The 27,909-nt window shown below is 38.0% G+C and overlaps 1 protein-coding gene across 18 annotated transcripts in view; it reads right to left on the reverse strand.

The window, feature by feature from the left end:
• Positions 1-26,012, reverse strand: part of ZNF438 (zinc finger protein 438) — a 47,400-nt gene extending 21,388 nt beyond the window's left edge. For 11 of the 18 annotated variants that reach the window (XR_016467852.1, XM_090143049.1, XM_090143056.1 and 8 more), the window contains exons 1-4: positions 25,355-26,012; positions 23,563-23,643; positions 23,030-23,083; positions 3,439-3,495 (exon numbers count right to left, since the gene is read on the reverse strand). Coding sequence is in view for 14 of the 18 variants with exons in the window: in XM_090143049.1 (XP_089999175.1) it covers positions 3,439-3,466 (28 nt within the window). In the remaining 4 variants the exon portion in view is untranslated. Of the gene's footprint in view, positions 1-3,438; positions 3,496-4,837; positions 4,930-23,029; positions 23,084-23,562; positions 23,644-24,865; positions 25,301-25,354 lie in introns of those variants that run through there. The other 7 variants (XM_090143058.1, XM_090143057.1, XM_090143051.1 and 4 more) reach the window with 4 other exon arrangements.
• Positions 26,013-27,909: the final 1,897 nt, after the last annotated feature.

Below are 27,909 nucleotides of genomic sequence, written 5' to 3' on the forward strand. Positions count from 1 at the left end.
TTTAGCTGGAGCGCTCGCTGCATCGAGTGGCAACTGCTCCCGTAGACAAAGCAAGTCCTGGTCATACAAGTCCAGCAGAGGGAGTCAGGTGTAGCACAAAGCCCCATCCATCCACCCCCGGAGGGTAGGGCTCCCCAGGCCTAAGCACTGAGGTCTAAGCCATTGTTTTGCTTTTTATTTATTCAGTGCCAACTCAGCTTAGATATGCAACTTGTGCCAATTAATCTACAGTAATTTTCAAAAAATGCAAAGGCTAGCCTACAAATCTGATTTTTCTTGTAATAGTAAATACAGCTTCTGCTGAAAAATCTTAAATGACACAGAAACTTAACACACAGTCTTTACACACTTCCCAAGGTTACTTCAGTATTGCAAAATATTCTACTTAGTGCAAACCTTTCACTCAACTCAGTATTTTAAATAAACGTGAAAATATGAAAATCTTGAAGCAAAGCTGTTGAGCCTTCCTGTTAAAAGCAATTAAACGAGTTATTATCTGTTGAGCCTCCCCACTAAACTATTATCTTCTCTAACTGCAGTACAATTTTTCACAAAATTGATTTTAAAAAATAGTTTAGAGAATTCTTAAATGTTGTTAATATCTCAAATACGTCTGTGTTACTAAAAACATCAGTAACTATAACAGATCTTTTTTTAATAGACCTCTGAAAATTAAGTTCTGTTGCCAACATATTTTCCCATCCCAAGCAATGCCCTGAAATCTTTGTCAAACTTTCCTGCTTTCATCATTTCTCAGCTCATCACACAAACCATCTGCATAAATAAAGATGTAAGCATCTGCCGTATGGCAAATGGTCTCAGGGGCAGATGTTTTTATCCTTGCGTTCATGTCACTGGCTTGGATACATTATTTGAACAGATGTACACAATCTGAAAGTGTCGTGTCCCACAGTGAAATGTCTCCAACTGCTTTCTATCAAACTGCATAAATGCTATTTGCACCTGCATTTATGTTAATGATATAAAGGCAGCAGGGGTTCCAGCAAAGTGAGGGCTGATGCTAAGGAACACATTTACATGGTTAATTGAAGTCTGAGATCTCCTAGCACCAAATGACTATACTAACATTGATATTAAACTATTAAACTATACAATCTTTTTTTTTTTTTTTTTTTAAGTTAGATGATGATTTTTATTAAAACAAACATACCAAGGAGCAAAACTCTACCAGCCTATGAGCATATTTTTCTAATGAATACTTCAAAAAGACGAGAAAGTATTAAGCAAGCTCCTAGAAAAAGCATGAGTCTTATATTTTACATAACAGTTGTACAATATACACAGTTATTACACCTTAGAGATATTTAGCAAAAGCACTTTATGAATCCAAAAGTACCACTCATCCAAGGGGATTTTAACTCTCTAAGGTTCAAAGTTATTTTGTGTCCTTATAAAGCGCCATATTAAAAAAACAACACAGCATTTGTTCAAACACAAATATCTACACGGATGTGAATGACAGAACAAGACATTTCTATTATGATTTTATAATTTTTCATAGGAACTTTGGAATCTCAGAAGTTAAGTATTTCTCATTACTCAGAGAAGCTACTATTTTAAATGTATGTCACTGTTCATTGTATATGTAAAAAAATTACCTTTCTTAAATAATATTTTAATATGAAGAAAATATGTGCAGAAAGAGCACGTTTCAAATTACAGAACTCATGCTACTACTTGACAAATGGTAGCATTCTGGTTACACTGTCACTCAAAGCATTTGCAATCGCCATTACTTCCATACTCAGCTGAAAAATAACAAGCCTGTTGACAGTACAGAAAGGCTCACGAAAATACCATACCAAGTGTAGCTGATGGATATGTTCTACTTCCAACGCCATTCATTTTCAAACCTTTTATTTGTAGGAGACGTACTGATGTTACAGTTGCACATAAATCATAATAAATTGTTAATAACTTTGATATTTTCAAAGGGCCATAACATTTGAAGAATCAAAGGTTGCGCATGGTATTAAGGACAAAAAAGAGTGATAGCCACAGAACACCAAACATACACTGAGCCAAGTACATTTGTAGAGCACCATTATTTCACACTGATACAGGATCTGGTTATGAGCTCCATCATGAGCAACACTTTCAGAAGTTAGAACATAGCCCTTGTAGTTCACTCTGCATGAAAGCTGTTAATGGGATACAGACTGCAATGGATTTTTCTTAAGAAAACAAAAAGAAAAGCCCACCAACTTATTTTTGAGTTCGCAAAAAGCTTCACAGTCTGTATTCTCCTTCAGTTATTCAGAAATAACTTTGTTAAAGATAACACAGTTTAACTACATGATGGTCAAATACCCTTAATTCACCTTCTTTAAATTATGGGAATTTCAGCTATTTCACTCCCAAGTATATGGATGCGGAGCACGCTGCACAGTGGATGCCTTTATACAATGCTCCGTACTACCTGCCTTGAAAGAACTGTCCTGTTAGACAGAACTACAACCAAAATCCATTCACGTGATGTCCTCTTGGAATAGCTTCATCAGAATTACCATAGTCTTGACAGAACAGGTAAAGTATAAACTTATATGACAGCAAAAGCTCAGTGCTTCCAGGCAAGTAATATAGAGTGCTTTTCTTAATTAACATAAGTACTAACAATGGAAACTTAACAGACAGCCTAAAATGATTCAGCAGGGTCCATTAGGCTTTATGTCATATCCATCAAACATTCACTTATGTTTAAGAGCTACCACTAAAAATAGTGTATGCTAAAAATTGTACTTAAATACCAGTATCACAACACAGAACAACAAGGAAAGGAAATAAAAGTTATGGCTGAACACTTAGAGACTTCAGAATATACAGCTGTGGTGTAAATATCCTCACTAATAATGAAGACAAAAATTCAAGACACTCCACTGAAAAACTACATCAGAAGATAACTTTTGAAGAGACAAAACGGCAGAAGTGTAGTTGAACACAATAAATATTAATAAGGATAGAAATGCTGGAGAAAAGGTGAAGTTTGCATTTAGAAAATACATATTTTCTTGTTTTAGACTTACAAGACTTGCACATAGATCAGAGCCCCAATGACACACAGGAATCAAATATAGCAGTGATTTTCAAATATATAAGGATAAAAACTGTAACAAACCCTGAATATTTAACTCTGCTAATTCAAACAAGCAGAGTTATATATATGTTAAAGTTTTAGTAACATTAATTAGCCATGCCCTAAAAAGAAAACAATCTTAGCTTCTACAACCACTTAATGTGATAGGTGTTATTATTTATAAAAATAACAAATAGTAATTATAAATAAATAGTAATGAAAAATAAGGGCGTGAGTTATGCCTACTATTTAAGCTTTTATTAACAAGCATACTATTTAGTCCACATTTTGAATCACAAATGTCTAATTTCTCAAAGAAAAAATGTATAGAAATTATACTGTACCTGCAGAAAAAGTTAAAGGATTCTGCATTATGCCCACTAATAGATAGGACAACGTTCCTGGAAAGAAGAAATACAGATGCTTAGAAGTTCTGATACCTTTTTTTAAAAATCTAAAGGAAGTTACTAGTAGTGTAGAGTTGAATGAACAAACTCGCAATAATATTCCTGCATCTTGCTGGGAAGATTTTTTAGTTCAAGTGTGAATTTAGAGGGAGCAATAACATGTAAAGAGGTTTCTTATCTTTCTATACATTCATTTCTTAAAATTTCATTTAACGTGCTTTGCTATATATTTTTAAATGTACAAATTAAAGAAAACCGTGTGTTCACTCTGACTTCTCAAACTATTTTAAAGCAATGTATCAAGAAGTAAACAAGTTACTATTAAGCAAAACTTTTTATGAAAAGTAACAACTATTTTTTATGCTATCATACTTTTTCTTTTCTTTTCTTTAATCCTCACAGAACGAGTCAGTAACTCCAATTCTGAGATACAGTGTACAATCTGAGATCAATACAAAAGCAAAAGTCTCCTTATATGTCCTAGCAAAGATGTTTTGAACTCAAAGGCCAATCTCCGCAGTGATAATTTAGTTCACTGAATCACTGACTCACCCATTGAAATGCTTGACATCATACCAGTGTTGTACTACATGCAAGCCTTACATAGCATTATGAAAGAAAACAGTGAAGAAAAACACAAATCAACTGCATAACTGAAAAGGAATTTGATGATGTTAACTCAGCATACATGTTTTCTGTGACTGTTTTTTTTTTCCACATGAAGATCCCTTGACAAATTTTTAGCTACTGTTAGTATCCTGTAAAATGCAAATGTTTTCACATGTTCTTTCAAGCACTACTGTGTTACGTGTTCACCTTGCAGACTCAACACTCAAACTTTATTCAAATCGTAGTAATTTCTGGGTATTAGCAGCTTTTGCTGAAGTACAGAGGTCACAAACAATGACCATCTTTTCCACACTAATCTTTTAATTTATCTAAGTGAACAAAAGTAAACTTAGAATCAGTGTGTTCAGCAGTTCTGTATCTATTCAGCCTTCAATTTTATTTTCAAAGCACACTTCCGTCAATACATGAACTGAGACTTCATTCACATGCCCATTAATACTCTTTTTCCCAACAGTTCTTCACTCTCAAAAACTAAATAGCTCACTACTGCTACACACTAACAGTGACAATACATTTTCAAATTTTAACCTGCTGGTTCATTCAAAAAACACCATACTAAAAGCAAAACTAAAAAGGTCCCTGAAAAAGCAAATTTTTTTTCACCTGTTGAAAAAGACTGGGTTTATTAATAACACAAATACAGCAACAGTTTTCCAAAATTACTACTGTATAGATCACAGTATGCTTGTACCTCATGCAACCATACCTGAGTTTTAAACCAAGTGTTTCACTGAATTGCTTATATGCATTCATATTTCAGTTCTGTCTACAATTTAGGTTTCTTGTAATTCAAAATCCCTGTTAAACTCAAAGAAAGAAAATATGTCATGATTTTCAATGGGACAATGTATTCTGAAGACACACAGACAATGTAGGCTTAAGCATCTGTTTCCTTCCATGGATGCATGGATCCTCCATAACTGACTGATAAGCAGAATCTTCCATGGATGTTACAATGAGGAATGCTCGCATACATTTGTGAAGCAAACATTATACTGCCACCTCTCCTGTGCTTGACATTGGTTCTTAGCATTCTACTGCACAGTGTTTGACATAAATTACTAAGTGGCTACTTGGCCATCAGTTGTTTCTTTCCAGTGTGATTTAACAGTGAAGTATGAAAGACATTATGCAATTACAACATAAAATTATGCTGTTATCTACTTAGGTTTTCTTTGCCATGAAATGGTCCAGCATCTGGATTGGCTGCATCATAGTTTGGTTTGGCTGAACACAACCAGTGTTAAAGAACAAGACAGGACTCACACAGGGTATAAAAATTCTTGTTCCCCCGATACTCATTTTGGAGGCTATGGAAAGGCACCACCCGCTGACTGACACACAGCTCCAACACGAGCAGCAGCAGATCGCCGGCCGCCCGGGCCCTGTCCGTGGTGCTTAACCAACAGCCCGGCCGCAGCGCTCACACTGCTCCGGGCTCCCGGGGCACCGCTCCACACAGCGGGAACGTGCCCCAAAGCGTCCCTGGGCCACCGCGACGGAACGGACCGTCGGGCTATAGCCTGGGAACACGAAACTTCCAGGGACCGGAGGGGATTTTACACGTTTACTATATCCACATTTTCCATCAACAGCAACGCTGCTTTTTGATCGCTGCCTGGTGCTGCTCTGGGAACTGGCCCCGCTGGCATTTTTGTATAAACACAATGATTAATGGCCCTTGCTCACTGAAAATTCGTGACATTTTTCAGCCACTCTGTAACATGCTTAACAGCTACTCAATAGCTACTCACATTTGATGGGTGTCCTAACACGTATGCTGCTGTCAGTTCAAAAATTTCTAAAATTCTGAATGAACGCACAGGATTCAAGGACAGAACATCTACACGACTACCTGTAACTTACCCTCACCACATTTCTTTCTTTCTTTCTTTGTTTCATTTGCTGGCAAGTCTAACTTGTTGTGTTTACTTCGTCCTAAAACCAATGTCACGTCCAAAAAGATCCAATCTTAGAAATAAAATTATTAGCTGCAGTTTGTACATATTTCACACTCCTACATCCAGAACAGACGTTATGTTGGCCATCACTTCAAGATGTCCTATTGGTTTTAACTTTTAATGACTGCTGAAGTGGAAATCATTCTAGGAGACTTTCTTATTATTAATGGACTTCATAGCACTTCTACTCTTCCAATACCAGTTCTTTCCAGATACAAAAGATGACATTGAGTATGGACCAATATAATCAAGTTTACATCATTCAACCAAATGATAAAACTTGTACATTTCGACAGAATCTTAAAATCTGTTTTGTTCCGCTTGTAACACTAAGATAAGACATTTAAAAAAGACATTCAAAATGCAGTACTCCAGAACACAGAATAGTCCCTTGAAATCTGCTGTTAATGGATCTAAGAATTTCAAACAAGTGGAGTTCAAGCTGGATAGAATTAAAAAGTCAAATTCATCTTAATGCCACAAAAAGCTCTATCATGTTTACACTCCTCCTTATGTTACCACAGAATGAAAGGATAAATACAGAAGAAAAAAAAAAATCAAATAAAATGAAAAAGTCTTAAAACTACACTGTAAATTGCCTTCAACAATCAAAGGAAGCAGAGCATACACTTGTAATAATTCAAAAGTAATCTTCATGGAAAGACACTCATAGGTCTTTACAGGAAATTGGTGTCCTGACAGACACATGGGTTCTGAATATTAGGTGAACTCAATTAACCTAATTTGATGCTTGTCCATACTAGGATGTTTATTTTAGATGTTAGACAAAATCCTTCAGGATACAACGCAGACAATGATAAATAGGCTGTAAAGGTTATGACATTAATTTTACTGTTATTCTCATGCTTTAAGCAGGCATCAAAACTAAAAATCTCATCCGCTGGGAAGGGAGAACTATCTGAAAGTAATTACACTACTTAATATCTTAATAGTATTAAACCAAACCACTATGACCCTAACTGAATTTATTTTGGGTACATTTGTTAGAAGAACAAAGCTTCTCAGTGATGACTATACCATCTAATGCGGTGAACATTAGTTCAGGTACTGGAAGAAAGCATTAAATCAAATTTTATAATTTCATATAAAGCTTAACTACAAATTCTAATTAAAAAAAAAGACATGTAACAAAGCATCAGTTAAATAGTATTATGTAATTTCATTTCAGAAGAAAAATATTTAGCCAAAAAGAAAAAAATGAACTACTTAGCACAGTTAAGAAAACACATCCTCTTAGCAGAAGCCCACGAAACGTCAATTAATGTTTAAAAAGCCATTTCATTTACTTCATTTTTCACACCTGTTCTTTCACATACTGTGTCATCTTTTAAATGATGGTTCCACGCCATCACTATTTGCAACATTCAGAAACTTTTTAGAAACCAAGCTCCCCAAAAAGTACAGATTAGCAATAGCTTTCAGGAAAGTTAGCAAAATCTAACTCTCTGAAGGCTGAGTTAGACTTGAAACAAAGGATTAGAACATTGAAGCTATGCAGTCTGACAAAGCTGAGGAAATGACAATGACATACATAAAGACTGACTAGTGCAACACACAAAAGCATTTGTTCAAGTAACAGTATTTGCCAAAATTCTGCAGTGCTTTCACTATCCAAATCTTCAGTCAGAAGCTTTATTCATTATTACTGAAAATTTTCTATTTTAGCCCTATTTTCACACCAGTATTTCGCCCTACATCAGTAGCTCCTTATCCTACAACTATGTATCCAAACAGATATACATAGACTAAAACACCAGCTTTCTTACAAGACAGATTACATACTGTTAATGTTCCCGTACCTAGGTAATTAATCAGGGAGAAATGCGTGCCTGTAGCAGAATTCTTTTGGCTGAGACCACTAGGTGACTTCAGCAGACAGCCAAAAAGAAACAGAAGCCTCACTGCAATTGGTCTTCCCCCCTCCCACCTCCACCCCCAGTAAAAACCCATCAGAACTTATAACCCAGACTATTTTTACATGTTTGGTCATCCTATGCGATGGCCCAGCCAGAGTACATTTCCTGAACTTCAAGCTCACTGAACGTCTCAGTGGCAATCCTGGATAAAAATTCCTTGCTTCACACCCTGCTATGTGATCTATATAATGGCTCTCTGGCATGGCTACATTATGCCCATCTGTCAGAGTGGAACTGTGCCTACATAACAGGTTCTATGCTACTTCCAGTAATATCTTGTTGATAATGAAAGCTTACTTAGGAAACAACAAGTTCAGCTTCTGACTGCATCTTTTGGCTTAAAAGAAAAAGCAACTGAAGGTGATTGCTTTTCTTCAGGAGATTTATCTCTTGAAACCAATTTCTTCAATTGCACAAATAAAGACTTCACATAGAAATGAGAATATCTCAAAAAATTTTCTACCAATGAAGACAGTTTAAGAAATCACAGTTGTTCATATTTCACAATTGTAAGCAACACTAAGAGAGTAAGCTCAAGGTCTTGCGAGGAATTCTATGCAAGTTTCTCAAAAGTATGCATGGGAGCAATATCAATTGAATGAAGGAGGAGAAATACCAGCTCATTATTTTATGAAATGTATGTGCACAAAATAAATTGTAGCTGAGCCGTTTCTTTTATGACTGTAAATTCATCTATTTTCCATTTGTAAAAACAACACAATTTCAAAAACTAAAAAGAGCAAAAAACAGAAAAACTGTTACTATGACTATCACTAGACAATTAGAAGACCAAAAATATTTTTCCCACATTTCTACAGATTCACAGAATCACAGAACTGTAGGCATTGGAAGGGACTTCCAGAGATCATCGAGTCCAATCCCCATGCAAAGCAGGCTCCCTACAGCAGGTTGCACAGGTAGGTGTCCAGGCAGGTCTTGAATATCTCCATAGAAGGAGAATCCACAACCTCCCTGGGCAGCCTGTTCCAGTGCTCCATCACTGACTGTGGAGAAGTTCCTTTGCATATTGGTATGGAACTTCCTGTACTCCAGTTTATGGCCGTTTCCTTTGTCCTGTCCCCACAGAGCTCTGATTTTTAAAAATCATCAGAGACATCTAGTACTCTTACTTGGCAATGAGTACTTCTGAACTCATTTTTAAATTCAATCTGTACAATTCCTTCTTGTTCTGCTTTCTTCTGTGCTATCCCAGCCCCAAACTAAGCACTAATTTATTGTTTTGGTCCAAGTCACTAATATGTTCTGCTGCAGTTCTCAATAATGCAGGTCCATTCTGTTGGTAATATGAAGGATCATTCATGGTGGAATTGCAGCACATCATTAAGCTTTTCAGCTATAATGTAGTTTGACTGATTCAATTGATACTACTTCTTTTTTTTTTTTTTTTACTTTATTGATGTTCATAATTAATAATTGCTTTGACCAAACAAGCACAGAATATATAATTTAGTTTTGCTGTATATTAGCTTTCCTTTCAGATAAAGAATATCACAAGTACTAGACAGTGGCTGCATTGCACTTATAGCACAACTTACTCAACATTAGAGAAACGGCCATAATTGCGTACAGCAGTACTCACGCAGCCACTAAGGCCTGCATGGATCCCGGCAGGTCTTCCAACCCAACTTCCCTGCTCAAGGCAGGGTCAATCTGCCTTGAATTTAAGGCTGTATCCAGACGAGTTCTGAAAACCTCCAACTCAACAAATGCCCTTCAAAAATGAAATTAGGTTTACTGCTTGGCCAAATGGATAATCTGAAAATTACCGTAATACTGAGCCTGTGTTTGTATGACAGATTTCTCCAGTAATTCCTTTTCAATGCTTTCACCACACTTCAGAAATAGCTGTACAGGTATTCCTGTTTTCACGCTACACCAGTAGCCAGTCAAGAAGTCAAATTCTTTATGACTGGCAGTGAGAAAAGATACTTTCTAACAGAGTACCACATACTTTTTTTTTCCAATTTATTCTTACACTAAAGATGAACAGGTTATTTCAAAGAGTAGAAGGAGGCTTACATGTTTGACAAAGTTACCAACAGAAATAATTAAAGACTAAAGGAAAGATCAAGAAAACAGTACTTGCATATTACTTCCTTTTCTCCATCTTCTTCAACTCAAACAGCTGAGGAATAAGCTATTACTGGTAGTATAGTGACATTCTTCTGGCAAAAACTCACTTTTAGGATCTTTTTATCAGCTGAGACCACAGACATAATCAACCAGGACTGCAATGCTGTCAGATCAGCTGTTCTGTTTTCTTAATATGGAGGTCCTAATGTATTTTTGATATACTCAATACTTCAGAACTTACACATAGTCAAAACATATTAGAATATCTCAGATAACACAGCCATAAAATTCCATTAAAAGTCTAATGATTATGGCAAGAATATAACAAATTCTCCTATACAAGCTAACCAACAGAAGCCTGAGATGTGGCATTGAAGTTTTAGAGAATCATAGCTGGCCTTGAAATTACATGAAAACTAAATGAGAAACAATCAATCCCTAATCACTACTTCTATTTGTATTACAATATTTCAGGTTACTTGGACACTGATTCCCTCAGGGGAAACTAAAAAAAGACACAACCTCTTACATCATTCAGGACGGATTTTGTACTGGTTTTTTCTTATTCTAATGAAGTTTGGAGATGTTGTTAACATTCACAATAGAAGACCGATAACCAACAGCTGACAAAAATTCAGCAATCAAAAAACCACTCCAAATTTGCAAGGTGAATTGTCTTTGAAAATCTGACTCAAATAACAGTACTGGTTTTGCCTTTACAGCTCCAAGGTTGAACAGTACTAAATTTTGCCACATGATGTAAAGTGAGCATCATTTACAGTTGTTTCTGTGAGAATGTCTGCTAAGAAGTTTCTTAGAAATTCAACTAGATAACTACAGAAAGATACAATCTCTACCCAACAAAAACATCTGCATTTGTGCAGCTATATCCATCACACAGAAAATATAGTACATTTTTAAAAAGTAATTTCAAAGAGCCTTATTTGCAGACTTAAACAAAATAAGCATTCAAGAGTTGGAAAGAAAAAAATAAAAGGAGCATACCAGTACACAGCAAAAATAAGAAAGTGAGATGGCCAACTTGGAACTGGCTGATCAAGTAACAGATTAGGTAGGCCAAGGTGATACACAGTCCCAGTATGTTAAAATTGTAACTACATACTCACTAATCACTTTTAAGATGTTTGGCTGTGCAAGATTCCGAAAAAGGACATACCTCTGTCACACACTTATACACCTATGATCAATCAAAGCACAACAGATTCTAAGGCCCAGCTTTCCTTCTGCAAAAACTAAACCATATCATATGCTGTATTAAGGACTGCTCTGACTGCTTTTGCGCTACACTGATCCTGTCCCCAAATTGTGTCTACAGCACTGCTAGCCCAGTCTGTCAGTGTTTCATTGCTAAGGACCTTTTTTCTGGATAGCTGAGAGACTACTTCATTCCAAGAACACATGCTTACAAAACTAGATATGTAAATATAATAGTTGTGTTTTCTTAATTATCTTGAATGTATAAAACACTATTTAATTAGGAATTATAGCCTATGTTTCTCAAACATGGTAAACCAGGAAGTGGGACTTAACTCCGTAACACTAGGATTTGGAACTTAACAAAACACACATTAAAAAAAAAAAAAAAAAAAAAAGCATGGCTCTGTTATCAGCATTGTTTTGGTCACAAACTTAAAACACAGTACCATAAAGGCTGTTAATAAGAAACTTAGCTCCCTCCCAGCCAACTCTAGTATAGCAACCTAAGTGCTAACCAACAATCATTTTTTTCCTTATTTAGACAAAAAGAATTCTAAACATACAACCAACATAATCAAAATTTTCTTGCAAAATTAAATTCAGTTCAACCTCCAGAGCTGAATAATCGGACTTCAGCCACAGAGCCCTTGCAAAGATTGCACCAGGAGAAGCAGTTGTCCAGCTGTGTGCTGAGAACATGCAGAGGCAGCAGCATCCTCCCTCCCTGCTGTCACATAACCAAACTGTTATATTCAGTCCTAACGGTCCTCTGAACAGAGGGGTTCAGCTGTTCAGTCTGCATTCTTTGCTCTTACAGTCATATTCATCTCTTCTTTCAGGAAAGGACACATCGCTTTGAGTTCTCCTGCATGGAATGCCCTGATTCCTGGTTGGGAGCTCCCAGTAGTCTGATGCAAAAACAGACTGAGACATTATTTCTTTTAAGAACAAGATCATCATAAAACAGTATTATTTTTCTTTAGTCAACCTGGCATAAATACATTTCCTAATACCAATCATAAAATTTAGACAGACACAAATATTCCATTGGTTTGTCTACATCTGGAGATATTGCTTGATTGATTAGCAGCCAGAAGCAACGCAAAATAGTGTCTACTGCTCAGAATGGAGAGCCATTTGCCACATAGTATACAGGACAAGATCTGCAGACAAACTGTATATCCAAATTCTGTGATTTACTTAGATTATATTTTTTGTAGGATTTGTTACTGTACGCCTGCACAATGTTGCCAATAAAACATACCTTATCACAGAAAATCTTCATGCAGATAAACACGTAAAGAATAAATTGAATTCTAACCTGTCCTACTTCACTGCCTTCATTCACTTCTACTGTGTTCTTTTTATTGTGCAGATAATCCTTGCTAATATTACTTTTCTATTTTCGTATCCACTACCCTGTTAGCTCTTTGAAAAAAGAAAAGGTTAAAGACACAGAACTTCAAAGACTATTAGATGTACTTAATGAAGTGTCCCCCAAACATGTTCATGGAGAAAAATATGTGAAATAAACAAGTCAAAATTATTCCTGGCTAATGTCCAACAACCAGCTGTGGTGTTCTGACTATGCTAACCCTGGGAACATTCTTCTTTCTCTCTGGGCCTCCAGCTTTGCCTTCTGCTCCTAAGGATATTTGTATTCCTAATTTACTAGTTTAAAATCTCAATCTAAGCAAGACCAAACTGAATTAGTACTTCAAGAGAAAAAACAATTAAGCATGACCAAGATTTTAAAGCAACCAGGCTTTTGTGTTGGAGCACTCTCCTACAAAGGAAGGCACAGGGAGGTGGACTTGTTCAGACTGGAGAAGGCTCTAGGGAGACCTTACAGTAGCCTTTCATTGTTTAAAAGGCTTATAAACAAGGCAGAGACTGACTTTTTACATAGTCTGGTAGCAAAAGGACAATGGGGAATGGCTTTAAGCTAAGAGAGGGGAGGCTGTGACCAGGTGTGAGAAGGAAATCTTTTACTCAGAGCATAGTGAGGTACTGGAATAAGTTGCCCAAAGCAGTTGTGATGTTCCATCCCTGGACAGGTTCAAGGCCAGGCTGGATGGACCCAAGAGAGCCTGATCTGCTGGGTGGCAACTATGCCCACAGCAGGGGGGTAGAATTGATAATCTTTAAAGGCCCCTTCCAACCCAAGGCACTCTATGAAATATCTTGTTTTGTTTTTTGAAGAGGTCTAGATGGGGTAGGGGATATATAAAAAAAAAAATATGGTACTAACTATGAAAGTAAATGGTTGAACTGTGAAAGACATTTTCTACTTTTCTTCTACAAGTCTTTTGGATACATCAATTTACTTATTGCATGCTTTATTGCACACAGGCCTCATGATCTACAGCATGTAAATGTCAGTGATTGTGCCATAAGTCTGGACTTAAATAACTTTAAAAAAAAGAAATGTGAAATAGCACTGATAAAGAGTTCCACTAAAAACCACATTCCTTTGATTAATCTAAAAAAATACACATTGCCATTGACTCCAGATGAATAGGTAACTCATTTATTCAGTATTTCAGGCTTCATAAATATATAATTTGTAAGTATTTGCACAACTGTTCCCTGCAGTAGCTGTAACATTTGCTTGATGTAAAAATGATGAAAATCCACAGAATGGAAACCAAATTCATTTTATACAGATGGAAGAATGAGCTTTAAGTTCCTGAAATGCAAAGCTTAAGACAGGATTTTTTGAAAGAGGCCACCAATAAGTAACAAATCTAGAGAATAGATATACTTCTGATAGATAACACAGAAAGCATAAAACTACTTAAAGCATCAGACCACCGGACAAAAATAGAAGTCTTTCTACATGAACGATATCACGTATTTCTGTTTCCTAATCCCTTTCAAATTGTAAAATATTTTTGTTTTCAAAGCCATTCATCTAAAAGCGTACAATTAGAAAGTCTTAAAAATACAGACAGCATTTCTGTGGTTATTTCACCCCAAATGTTAGAAGTGTTATGACTTTTCATTCTCTCCTGGCACAGAACAAAATACCTACAGGTCTATCCCTACCACTTTTTAAACAACTTTTCTTTTTCAGCTAAGAAAGCATTGTCTAAATGTGGTCAGCTGTGCAGTAACACTTAGCATTAGCTGAGCCTATCAGGCATTCTTATTCCTATATTTATCTACCAGGAACAGAAAATATTTTCACTAGTTAATAATAGGTGCAAATAAGCTATCAATGAATGTGTGTGCTTCCTTTACGTGGTCAGAAATAACAGCTACCTGGAATCATGTTTGTAACAGTATTGCAAACATGAATAAATTGCAGACAGGTTTATCTTGCCTCCAAAAATCACTGCCTCCACTTCTGTTTAGCAAATGTCTGTGAGAATACAAGCTGAGTGCATATTTTGTGAACTTTGAAGAGAGAGACTTCCAAAAATAACTGCTCCATTTTTTTTATTTCTGGACAATTAAATATTAGAGGTGGGAAGTGTATCACCAGTACCCACGTCTGTTTGTGTCCATCTCAAAAGAAAATGACACACAGGATTTACTCCACTTACAACAGTAGGAAAGATTCTCATCTGATTGAGAAAAAAAAAATCACTATTTTCAGTGCCAGCTCTTTAAATCACAGTTGTTTCTGTCAGTATATTATCTCATTGTAAAGAGTTGATACAGAAATCACACCCATTCCACTTTTTAAATGAAAGATGGCAGCTGGTGGGTTTTTTTTTTGCTTGTTTTGTTTTGTTGTTGTTTGTTTCCGTTGTTTTTCCTCTCCTTAAAATCAGCACTCACACCATGAAATTCCAGCTGGGTAGTATAACTATAGAGTTTGTCTCGAGAACTAACGGCAGTCTGACAAGCTGGTCTGTTCCTCTCTTCTTTCTTGCATACATTCTGACAAACTCAAATTTGTTTCAAGCTTTGCAGGTCAACTATTTTCACTTTCAGGTAACACAGACAGAAGAGTACTTAATTCTCCTAAACTTGGATTCATAAAACTCTTATTTTTTACCAGGAAGAGATGCAGGGCGAGACATATCACAAAGAACTTTACCCGCACTGCCCAATTTTACAACATTCCAACCTACATTACATTACCAATATTTTATAATAACTATTACATAATAAGGCCTGAGTGTTTTGAGACCAAACATAGCGATTATTTCAGTATGCATACATTAAAATAAAGAATAGCAAGATTACCTGCAGCATGTCAGGAAGCATTACTAAACAAATGCAGCAAGCAGCTAGGTGGAATTAAAATGTGGTATGTAAATAATCCATTATGGCAGAGCTCTGCAAAAAGGCTTCAAGCATGCTTATATTTAAGAACAACTACAGTCAAGTCACATAAGAACACTAGTGTTAATATTCTTACATATAAATATGTACATATGTGTGTAAATATAGAGAACCAAGAAAGCATAGAATGCAATTTGAAAAGCACAACATCTATTTTGCAGTCCATGATGTCAAACTCATGTAAGTAGCCCAGCAAAAAACAGTATCTATAAAAGAGACCTTGAAAAACAGTTTTGTTCTGATTTTATTCCATCACAAGCAGCATGCATCCTGAGATTTTCTCATTGGTGGATAGGGAGCTGCTTCTGAACTAGGGCAAATCCAAGAAAACTGGAAAAGACTATCATTTGTTTTATGCATCAGTGGTAACTAACATAACTATCAGAATGCTAATTAATATTTTAGCAGTACTTGAAGTATACACAATAAAGTATTAAATCACTCAAATAAACAACAAAAAAAACTGCCCTCAAAGATCTGCTCAAGCAGCACTCCACAACCGAACCTCAGTTTGTGAGCTTGGAAAGTGAGAAACCACTGCATCTAAAAACAAAATGTCTGCAGTTCTATAAAAACTCATGCCACTGCACCTGATGTGTGTTACATTTGTTTACATGTTACTTTTTATAGCCTGCTTCAAACTGAGCCACTTAATTGTGCCTCAGATAAGTTAAATGAATTAATTACTACCAAATCCTAGGAATATTTATGCACATTGTCATAACAGTAATTTACATGTCTTCTCAAGGAGAGAACTTGTAGAGCTCTAAATATAAAAATATGGTTGAGTACATTGTCTGAAAGCTTAAGAAACTCATCTCATTCTGATTATTCCCTAATTTCATGTTAGCTTGCTAAAACCAATCCCCCTTTTTCTCTGTACTGAATACAACAATTTTAGGCCCAGTTCTTTCCTGCGTCACATCTACAAACATCACCTAGCCTCCAGCACAATAAAGGCAACTAAATCAAAGAGCTTTATTTAAGTTAAACCACAAGACCAACCCGAGCACACACACACACACACACACACACACACACACAAGCAGCACTAGCTTATGGCCTCTAACCTGTCTTTGGCACAAAAGGCAAAACACTCTGCATAGGACTCTGAAGCCACATGTTAGCACAAAGGTGAAGTTCACAGTGGAAAGTCATGTTTGTTATATTCTAAGCTCCTCATAAAGCAAATTTAAGACAGATTACTTTTAATTATAATATAACACACAATTTCTCACTGTATTCATCTGAATGGGGGTGGAACAAGACAGGAATAGAAAGATCTTTACATCCTACTGGATGGCAAGACTTCGGTACAATTCTACATATTTTCAACTAACTCTGTATTAGGAAAACACTGAATTCAAAAGTCAAAAGCAAACTGTCTTGAAAGGGCTTTAAGCAAAAGCGCTGCCCAGCTGGGCTTGTTGCACAGGAAGCCCAGAATGCAACACCAACCAGATGCATTGGTTAAGCCCTACGTGTAGATGGAGTTCCTACAAAATCTCAGGCACCTGGAAATCACATAAACGATAAACAACTAAATGACAAACTGTTTAATTTCAAGACACTGGCAGCACCTCCTGGCCGTTCAGTCATATTCATTTAGTGCTTCTTGGTTTCATGGTTAGTTTTTTTGTTCTTGTGGGTTTTCCCTCCCACCTTCATTTCCTTTTCTAGTGTGTTCATACTTTATTCCAGGCTCTGTTTCCTGCATGTTTGAGTAACACGCTGGTAGGAACCTCCAAATTCAACAAATACACACATGTTACATGTGTGACAGCCATGTTACCAACTACATGACAAAGAAGCCAGTTAAGAACAGGGCAGAACACCTACTGCATCACAGTTATAACTAAACCATCAAGTTCAGCATCTCCTAATAAAAAGATGTTTTCATTAAAATGCACTCATCCTATCCTTCATTAGCAAATCAGCACAGTTAACAGGAACACCACCTGGTCTAACTTCTATTTATACAGTAAAAGCATAGGCTTTGGAATGTATGAGAATCAAGCTAAGAAAAGTCACTATTTATTACCTTTATTTATTTGTGCCCTACTGAGCTGACACGCATTTATGCATTCATAAGAGTTCAGACAGTCACTGTTACTACCACCACCCCACATCTTTCTGGATGCTGTGAGAAAGAGGCACAAAGGTCACAGAAAGCAGATCTCACTAGCATTCTTACAGGTGGTTCCCCCTGAAGAACAGCTTAAATGAAGCACATAGAAGCTTGCAATGCCTTTGCAGAATGGAACACTGCAGTTTCCCACACCTCTGAAGCCAACATTTTTCAGCTCTATGCAGATACTTATATTAAAAAGGAAAATAATACTTTGTTTAATGCTTACATATTACAAATTGAAAATTAGAAGAAATACAAATTAACAACTATATGTCGAGGAGAGAATCCATCTCTTTTTTTTAAAAAAAAAAACAGCTTCAGCTTTCATTTAAAAGAAAAGAAAAATCCTGGAAGCTCAACTAAGTAGTTCTCCATTTAAATAACCTTAAAACCATTTGGCAATTATATGGTCAGACGTGAGACGTTGCAATCAGGATCTTTTTTATATCATAACCTATTTTCCAAATGAATTAAGAGAAGAATCTTTAATGTGAACTAGAAATCATTCAACCAAGATTCAGCAAATTCTAAACCCACACACTTCGTCTGTCACGAATTTAGCTGCTAAATCTGACTCTAGAAGGCTGATGTGTTACCTTATTATTTTTAAAAAAAAAGATTTCTCCTGGGTTTGCACAGCAAAGGAACGAGTTTGTGGCCTATCTCACACAGGAAGCAGAGATTTTTATCCTTAAAAACAGGAGGTTCGCCCACACGATCACCTGGGACAAACTTGGCCAGTGCAAGCAGGCTAGAAGGTTATAGGAGCCTGGGAATGTTTAACATCAAGAAAGTAATTACAGCCCAGCAAGATCAGAAGGAATTACACAGGAAACGTGAACAGTAACCCTTTCATGCCAAAAAAAAAAAAAAAAATCATGAAAAACTGAACTCTCTGCTGCCAAACTATGAGGCTCTACAAACCAATTGTAAAACGCAGGAATGGAAAAAACACTACATATTACTAGGCTATAAATTCCCAACGATGTGATAAAGCTATACTTCCAAGAACAGAAGAAAACCTCTGGCCTTTCTTGTTGCCATTCACATACCATATAATTAAAGCTCAGAAGAAAAATGAAAACATTTCAAACACTATGTAAAAATGGGCAATTGCCTCTTCTAAATTTTTCCTTTTAATTTGATGCTGACCAAACAGTCTCCTCCCTGGAAGGTGGTCACACATCTTGTTCTTATTTAGTCATTGGAAACTTCCTTCCAAAACAAACAGTGCATTATCCAAGCAAGAATACACAGTCCCTCAGTTATCTACTTTACAAAAATGAGTCTCTCGAAACCTGAAATAAATCCCACAGCTCAATGGGATGGCTTCAAGCTACCCCATGCATTTGATGGTAAAGAAATTTTTATTCTCTAGAGATGCACAGACAATCTGAGTAGTCTGGCTGTATCTCATCCCAGTTACTAAGCCTCCCAGTGCCATGCTGGAAAGTGAATATGATCACACAGAAATGCTCTTCAAAGACTCACAACAAATTCCACATTAAGAGATTTTATTTCTTTAAGCTCACACTAAAGAAAACTGTACTACCTTACATCTATTGATAGATAATACTGTAAAGTATTAGCAAATAACCCTAACAAGAGATGCAATAAAGCAACCAATTATCAGTGCTTTTATGAATTTGTTGATTAAGAACTACAATGGATGTATCCTCATTATGTTATACAAAAATAAGTTCCTATATAGGAGGAACACTTGTACACTTGTAGGAGTAAACTCTTCAAGTAATCTCCCCAGAAATGGAATTTAAAAGGACTTTTCTGATTAAAAATACACAATAAACCACTTAAATGCCACGCTTCCTTAGTTATCATTGAAGTTGCAAATCAGAACAGTGCTACCACTGTCATCACACCTCGTGTATGATGTCTCATTTATTACAAGTCTTTCTTTCCTCAATTATTCTACACGATTCTTATTTTGTTTCCTTTTCCTTGCATTCATTTCTAATGTAATCCATTGTCATCACTAGCTGTGCATGCAGAATGAAGTCCTGCAAGACCAATACCTATCTGCAGTCACTCATTCAGTAGAACCACTAAGGAAATAAAGCTTATGGAATATACAATATACAAAAACAACACATGAAAATGTCTAAGGATGGGCATGTGAATGGGGCAGATACAGTGCAGTAAAGAACTAAATTAAGGCCAAGAACTCATTGATGAAGTCAAAGTTACTTCTTCAATTCATAACTGCCATTTTGTTGGAAACAAAAGAAAATAGTTGTTCTGTATTTCAATTTTTATTATCCACGTTTTCCCTTGTCTATTTACTTGCAGTGCAAAGACACTGAATTGTTTTCCAACACACAAGTCATCTGCCCTGGATAGAAACCAGACTGCTCTAAACTCAATGGGAATTCCACAACACACATCAGGAGACACCCAAGAGATGCAACACTTTGTAGGTGGAGAATTAGGGCAACCTGCTCTGCAGAACTCTGACATCAGACTGCAGCTCTCGGTCTTGGCACAACATCATAACAAATCAGAGTACCCAGCCTCCATTCAAAATGCTGCAGCTAAAAAGGAAGCTGGTTTGCCTTGTTTTCTTACTGCAGTACGTCTACATTGCTCATCAGCAGAAAATACAGCAAGACTTGTTCCTAAATCTCAACAGCCCACTCCAGTTATGATCTTGTAAGCCCTGAGGAGAACAGAGCAAGTATCCTACATATCTTGCAGATACGATGCTTCTGGCAACTCATTCTGCTATAATAATTGCTTTTAAAAAAAGTCAGACTTTTTCTGTACTTTGTGACTAAGTGTGCAATAAGTAAGATACACTTCTCTACTTCAAATCTCATCTTTCCTGAAGATGATAAGGGCTGCTACAATCACCATTAGACACAAACACCCGGAGCAGGAGGTAGCACGGTTTTATAAAACACAAGATAAAGGAGCACCATCTCAAGAAAAATCAGAAGATTTATTGCTATTCTCCTCTGCAGATTACTGTGCAAATAAATAACACTTTTTCACTACAGGAGAACAAATCCCTCAGGCTCCACTAAGCATTAAGTACATCATTATACATGCACGTCAAGAGAGAGTTGGCACAACTCTCAAACATAGCAACCTGTGATCAAAATCACTGCAAATTAGACCGTATTTGCATTCTTATCATCTCTAAACTGCATAGTGGCAATAGGTGTTCTTGAAGTGCAGGCAGACAATGAGTGGGGAAAAAAAATTATAAATGAGATAAACAAGCAACCATTCCACTAGGTAACAAATGAACATAAAGCACATTCAGAACCGGCCTCCTTCCCAAGGCTGAGGCACAATACTTCCAGTCTTTTGAAAGAAGAAAAAAAAAAAAAAACGCAGCAACTTCAGAAGCATTCTGCTCACTACCAAAGTGAAATAGAGAAACCAATGCAACCACCTTCCCCAGAATCCCACACACATCTGGCACACACTGGTTTATGGAAAGGCTGGCACCACACAGCGCTGGCTTCTGAACACATACTTAAGAAAAAGCTATGATCCCCGAGAAGTAAAGCAAAACTTACCATTTAGATGTTCCAACCATAAATAACATTTAAAGTTGACCATTATTTTAGGCTTATCATCCCTGTCACAGTACCTCTTAATTACTGAAGTTTTTCTGTCTTGATGGGGGAATTTCCTGTTTAAGACTCACACAGAGAAAATGGTGCAGTATAAATCTTGACTATTCTAAGCCAGGAAAACGTCCTACAGGCCACTAAGCCTCCTCTTTAAGGCAAGTTCTCCATAATTACAGTATCAATTATAATTTCAGAGGTATATTTTGCTTTATAAATAAACTCTCCACTATTTGAGCTGTGGGAAAGCATGCCCATGTCAACACACCAACCTTTGCAGCACAGTAAGTTCTGAACTGAACACCAACACTAAATGTTACAATATGAATTCCAGCAGGGAAAAAATAGGAAGAAGATCTTCCTGTCACCTCCCCCCAAATTCCTACATGCTTTCTGAACACTTTTATTCCTGTGGCAGTACCTCCCTGACATTTGTTCCTTGCTGTTCTAGAGCCAAATGCAAGAAGTTTCAGATAGTCTGTTGCTAAATACACCAAAAAGTAAAAACTGCGACCTCCATTAAACAGAATGAAAAGAACAGTTCAGTGGGAATGAGCAAGGGCCAGTTCTGTAGTCTTTTCCTGCTGAACGCTGCTTTTGATACTTTTGTATATTTAGGTTTGTATTTGAGTTTGACAGAAACCAAAAGCAAATGTAGCTTCTTGCACTTGTCACCATGCTAGTTTTCTCTCTTGATGTGACTCAAATTGACAAGGACTCAGTGTTACTGCCTAAAAGTTCTCAGTGTCCCCGCTGATGAGAAGATCAAAGCAGTAAGTGGACAGTGCCGAGAGAACAAGTCATAGTACCTAAAGGGGATTCCACTGAGATGTGACCTGATGCAGAGACAGACACAAAGATCAGTGAGATGCAACCACTTGTAATCAAGCTAGAGACAAACTTAATTCCTTTACTCATATCATCAATATACACGTTCCAGATGTTTGGATGTTCTCAAATAAAAATTACCCAAAGAATGCAGAGCTCACTTTGTTTGGTTTCTGCTTTTTTTTTTTTTTTTTTTTTTTAAGAGGGTGTGTAAACTAATTCCTACAGATATTTTGATCTTCAGTTATCAATAATACCTGACTTCATATGGGAGACTGAGCACAGCACAGCAATGTTTCTTTGACTAATTCAGAGATCGAATGTTTCTCTGCCAAATTCAACCAATCAGGTAAAACTCGCCATGAACTCTGAAGCTACCTAGTAATCCAAACCAAGTCCATTGATAAGGGCAGGTAAGACTGTCAGACACGGTGCTTTTTCTTCCCGCATCTCTTTATCTACTTGACTAAACACTGTCTGAGTTCACTGTCCAACTCCACAAACTGAAAACATTTCCTAAAATGTTTAATTATGCTATAAGTACCCAGGAAAACAGTCCTTTAAAACAGATTTTTGAACATCTCCCCCACTCAGTTAATTAGCTTATTAAGGACAAACCAATACCTGCAAGTACTGCACTATGATAAGTCAAACATGCACTCAACTGAGCAAACACCACATAAATCATAGAATCATAGAATGACCTGGGTTGACCAGGACCACAATGATCATCTAGTTTCACCCCCCACCCCCCAACCATTAATTTCTACTTAAATACTGAATCAAGCATTTGAATATTCTGCAAGGATACTTACTGTATTCTTTCAGTGTACTCACCTTGCACATCCTGATCCTGCTATGGCCAATAAAGTATTTCATTCATCTTAATTCCTGTTTTAAGGAAAAAAGAGAAAGTCCCAATCTCTCACAAAATGTATTTCGCAAAGGCCAGGACATCATATTAAATTAGAAACAAAGGTATATGTTTCAGAAAGCAGTAAACAAACAAGACTCCTCCTAAATTTGTTTGTTCTCAGTAGGGGCAAACACAACACCATGTCCTTTGAGGTTCATCAGACATTTCTCATAATTTAGGTTACAAGACACAGTAATAAATGTTTGAATTGATATTGCTGAAATAATTGCAAATAAGCACATTCCTGATTTGACCATTTACTTTTAAAACTCTGTAAGTTTCTGTAAGTGTAATAATGTCGTCAGCAAGTTTCCTTCACAAGTTATACTTTCACTATTTGACCATTTTCCTTTGACCTGACAGTATCTATCTCATCAGGTTCAAACACATACAGAAAACTATCATCATTTTCATATAAACACTTAAAACATTAAGCCACATCCATAAACATTACCTCTTCACATAAAACTCCTCAAAACACATCAAGTCACTGATGAAGAAAGTCCTTTTGGTATAAAGCAGCAAATCACTGAACCTGCACATTAAAAACATATATATATGACATTTGCTAACCATACCCAAAGTCATATATGGCAATGTCAAAAATCTCATCATACACTGTCACTGCCATTGCTAGCTCCAACTTTCCCATAAATTAGACTCAAAAGATAAATGGAAAACTACTATTTCCTTCATGAGTATTTGGATAAACACTAGCTACAGAATTTCTGGTCACCTTAAAAACTATTACTCAAGCAGCCTGTGCAAATGTTGAAAACCTTTGACTCGTGTTGTTTTTATTCTGACCCTCCAGCTATCGTTATGCAAGAACATATTTTTTTTTCACTGAACCAACATTACACACATTACACCAGATCACTACAGAAAATATTTTAAACTGGAATCATAACTACCATAAGGTTCTTCCTTTTTTCCCTTTCTGATCTTTCTGGAACTTGGACAAAACCCAATTCCTTTAACAGCAGAAGTAGAACAAGATATGCCCTCGTGCTGATACATACATTTTGCTTTGCACAAAAATAGCTTCTAAAAAATAAAAATAAATAAACAAAAAGAATTAACCAGAACTGCTACTAAAAATAAGTAGCCATGATAAGATTAGATGGGAAAAAAAAAAAAAAAAAGCAACTGAGTATGTTGGCTGCTGTGCAGCCCTGGAAAAAAAAAAAAAAGAAAAAAAAAGTGAGCAAAAAACCAAGCTGCACTCAGCTAATCCTGTGATCGAGGGGAGTTGTATATTTATCTTATTTTAGCCATTTCTCTGTGATTTTACTACATAGTAATTATTCCATTGCTCATATCACATTACAGATGCATCAGTGCAAGCAAATCCGTGAAGGTAACTTCTACACTAAGCCAGGTGAATGCACCACAGATATGGGACTGCTGACTGAGACTCGGGCTCCTCACACAGCTCCCAGGAGAGCAGTGAGAAAACAGCTGCTACTTTCTGTTTGGCTCCTGACTTGGAGGGGATAAAGCTGCCAATAGAAGGTAAGGCGCATCCCGCAGATCCGGCTCAGGCACAGAACCGGGCAGTGTTCCAGCAAACGTGACTGTGGGACAAGACAAACTGCAGAGAGCCTCTCTCGTGCTTTTTTTCTCATCTGCCTCACCGAGGGCACGCTCACAGCCCTCCCACAGCGCTTCTAAGGGAAGCCTTCCCACACTTCCTTCTTTGCTCTTCCAACGCCAGAACACACAGGAGCGCTCAGTGCTTGGGATACGGTCGTTACCTCGTCAACACGCAGCCCTGAGGAGCTGTGGAGGTGACAGGCCTCAGCCCCAGCCGGGCACGAGCCCTCCGCCCCGATCGCATCTACTCGCACAGAGCCGAGGCCGGGCGCTCAGGCTCCTTCCGGACCCCGGCAGCGTTACGGGACGGCAGCGCTGCCCGGAGGCGGCGGCGCGGTCTGCTGGCGGCAGCCGGGCCCGGATCCGAGCACGGCGCTGACGGGTCTCACCCGGCGCAGCACTTCCGCGCCGCAGCTCCCGGCCCGAGCACCGGCCTCAACCCGGCCCCGCCTCGACCCTCCTGAGCGCGGGAAGCGCCTCGCCGTACGGCGCCGGCTCCTCCTCCTCCTGCCGAGCCCCGAGCGGCCGGCAGACCGCCCGGCCCCGCCGCCGGCTTCCCGAAAGCCGGGGCAGCGCCAGCGGAGACCGGCGGCGGCCCCGCCCGCCCCCCCGTCCCGCGGCTCCCTCCGCCGCGAGGGAAGGGAACTTACACGCGCGCCCCTCTGCGTGCCGCGTCACGCCGCCGCGGCGTCACGGAGGCGGTGTGGCGTCACGGCCCGCGGGGAGGCCGCTGCCCCGGCGCGGCGCAGGCGTAGTGCCGGCGTTGGCGGGAAAGCGGGGCCGCCGAGGGGTGGCTGCGGCCCAGCGGTGGGTGGCTGCTGGGCGCGGGGTTGCGTTCGGCTGCCCGTGCGCCGCCCTGCTGCTGCCCGTGCTTTGTAGTGGGTGGCTGCGCTCGCTCTGAGCCACCCGCCTCGCTGGTCCTCCCGGCCCTGCGTTTCCTTCGTCCTCACAGGCGCGCGGACGTGTTGGGCCGGAAGGGGCCTTGAAGATCACCGGTCGTAACCCTCTGCCGTGGTCAGGGCTGCCCGCCGGCAGCTCAGGCTGCCCAGGGCCCCACCCGACCCGGCCTTGAGTGCCTCCAGGGATGGGGCGTAGCTCAGCTTCTGTCCCCTTCTGTCATACAGCTGCACCTCTCAGCTTGGTGTCTTCTGCTGTCTCCATCACCACAATCTCTTTGGAGCTCTGTCGGGACACCCTGAGCCCCACGTTTACCGCAGCTGTTCTGTCACGTCACAGCCGTTTGCTGAAAAAGAGGACGATGGGGTCACCCCAGCTGCAGCGATGGATCTGAAAAGTTGCATTAGCACATCTTCTGGGAAGTGGGAGTTGGGAAGGGGAAGTGGGGCTGGGCTAAGCATTTAATTCTGCTTTCTGTTGTCATGTGCTTGGAAAAAAGCACAAGAAATTGCAAAAATAGAGGTCGAGACAGGAGAAGATGCAAGAACGATATACTCCTTTCCAATCTTCATATTACTCCACATATACCTAAGGCTGAAAAACTAACTTTGCAGTGTACTCAGTATGTTAGCATATTTAAAGTCTGTAAATATAGATGTGGATTTCTTCATCTTGGCATATGAAGTATCAGGTGATAGGACAGACAAATTGACTTTGAATCATTTGAGAATCAAAGTACATTTATAATAAGATACTTTCTTTAGTTAAGTGTTCTGCTTGGAATGTATGTATCTGAACTGCTTCTGTGCATCAGAATACTTCATATAAAAATCATTTACAATCTCAGCAGGAACTGAAGTTTAAAAATAAACAAATTTATTCCTCACCTTTTTGTGCCTACTAAATCTGCAGTGTTTGGCAATTACAGAGCCTATAAAATACAATGAACTTGAAGGTGAATCCTCCAATTGGTCCTAAATAGTTGTAATTCCTTTTGAAGTCATTTATGTCTAACTTACTTGAGCAAAAATGTTGCTGTATTCAGTATATGCCCTGACTTCTTGAACTACAAATGAGACATAATTACCATACGAAGGTTGTTGATATATTTACCTGCCATCTGAAGAGACACAAAATATTCGTTCTGATGTGCAAATGCGTTTGTGTCTTTACCAGCTATTTCATTTAAAAACATCATAAAATACTACAGTGGGTTTATCTGTTGCTGGTGAAAGAAAAAAAGATAACTGATGAGAATAGTGAGACAATATAAACTTCCACTGTAGACTGTTCACTATTCACAGAAAAGATCAGTTCCTTCTAATAGAGTATATTAATTTTCCTAAAACCACACTTCATGATAAGCTTTAGAAACTTTGAAGCAGAGGTAATAAATTTTAATCTGGAATGTCAAGTTTAACAAAAAAAAAGAAAAAGACTTCCTTGCAACCCTTTTTAAAGATGCTATTTTGTGTGGAATAGCCCCTCAACATCATAGTTTATGATATGCTGAGGCACTGCTCTTTGAATATCTTAGGGGAAAGTGTGTCAGTGATCTCAATTCCATCTTGGAGGTTTTCTGAGAATGACTTTTTCTTAGAAGCAAAGTAGTAGAAGTTTACTCTTAGCAGTGAAATTAAGTAGAACTTAAGAACTTGCTAACAATCAATGATAGCAGAAGAAAATTGCAGTAGTTGTACCTGGTAAAAATATTTCTTTCTCTTCTTACAATCTCACAATGGACAGAGATAATAACTGTTTTAAAGATTACATTGGCAATTGTTTAGAATAAATATTAGGTAGAAGAGTTTTTACTCGATCCTTTATATAAATTATAAGAAAGGTAGTGGACAATCATGTAGAATAAAATGAAAAGTTTATGTACATAATTAAGAATTCAGATCATATGAGAAAGTACAGTATAAACTTGCACTATTTAGAAGAGCATTAGTAGTTGAGAATAATTAAACAGATTAAAAATAGGTGTACGAAATCTCACATTCTTTTCTCGTACTTAGCACTGTAGTATATTTTCAGAATCAAATCAAGAAGTATGTTTGCGTAGTAATACTTTTGCCATATATCAACGCAACTAGAAAGGCCAATACACTGGGCTGCAGTTTCTCTCCTGAAGACTCCTGAAGTGGTCATCAGTGGTGCCCTGTAAGTTTCTGTTTCTCTCTGTCTATAGGAGGGCCCTAAGGCTACTAGCTCAAATTGACAAATTCCTCTTCTTCAGCAGTTAGATACCTCCAGTGTAACAGGATGGCTGAATGGAGGTTTTCAGCTAGTTGTTTTGATCTAACCT

The sequence above is a fragment of the Phasianus colchicus genome, chromosome 6, assembly GCF_987193195.1.
Source record: "Phasianus colchicus chromosome 6, bPhaCol1.hap1.1, whole genome shotgun sequence".
NCBI lineage: Eukaryota > Metazoa > Chordata > Aves > Galliformes > Phasianidae > Phasianus > Phasianus colchicus.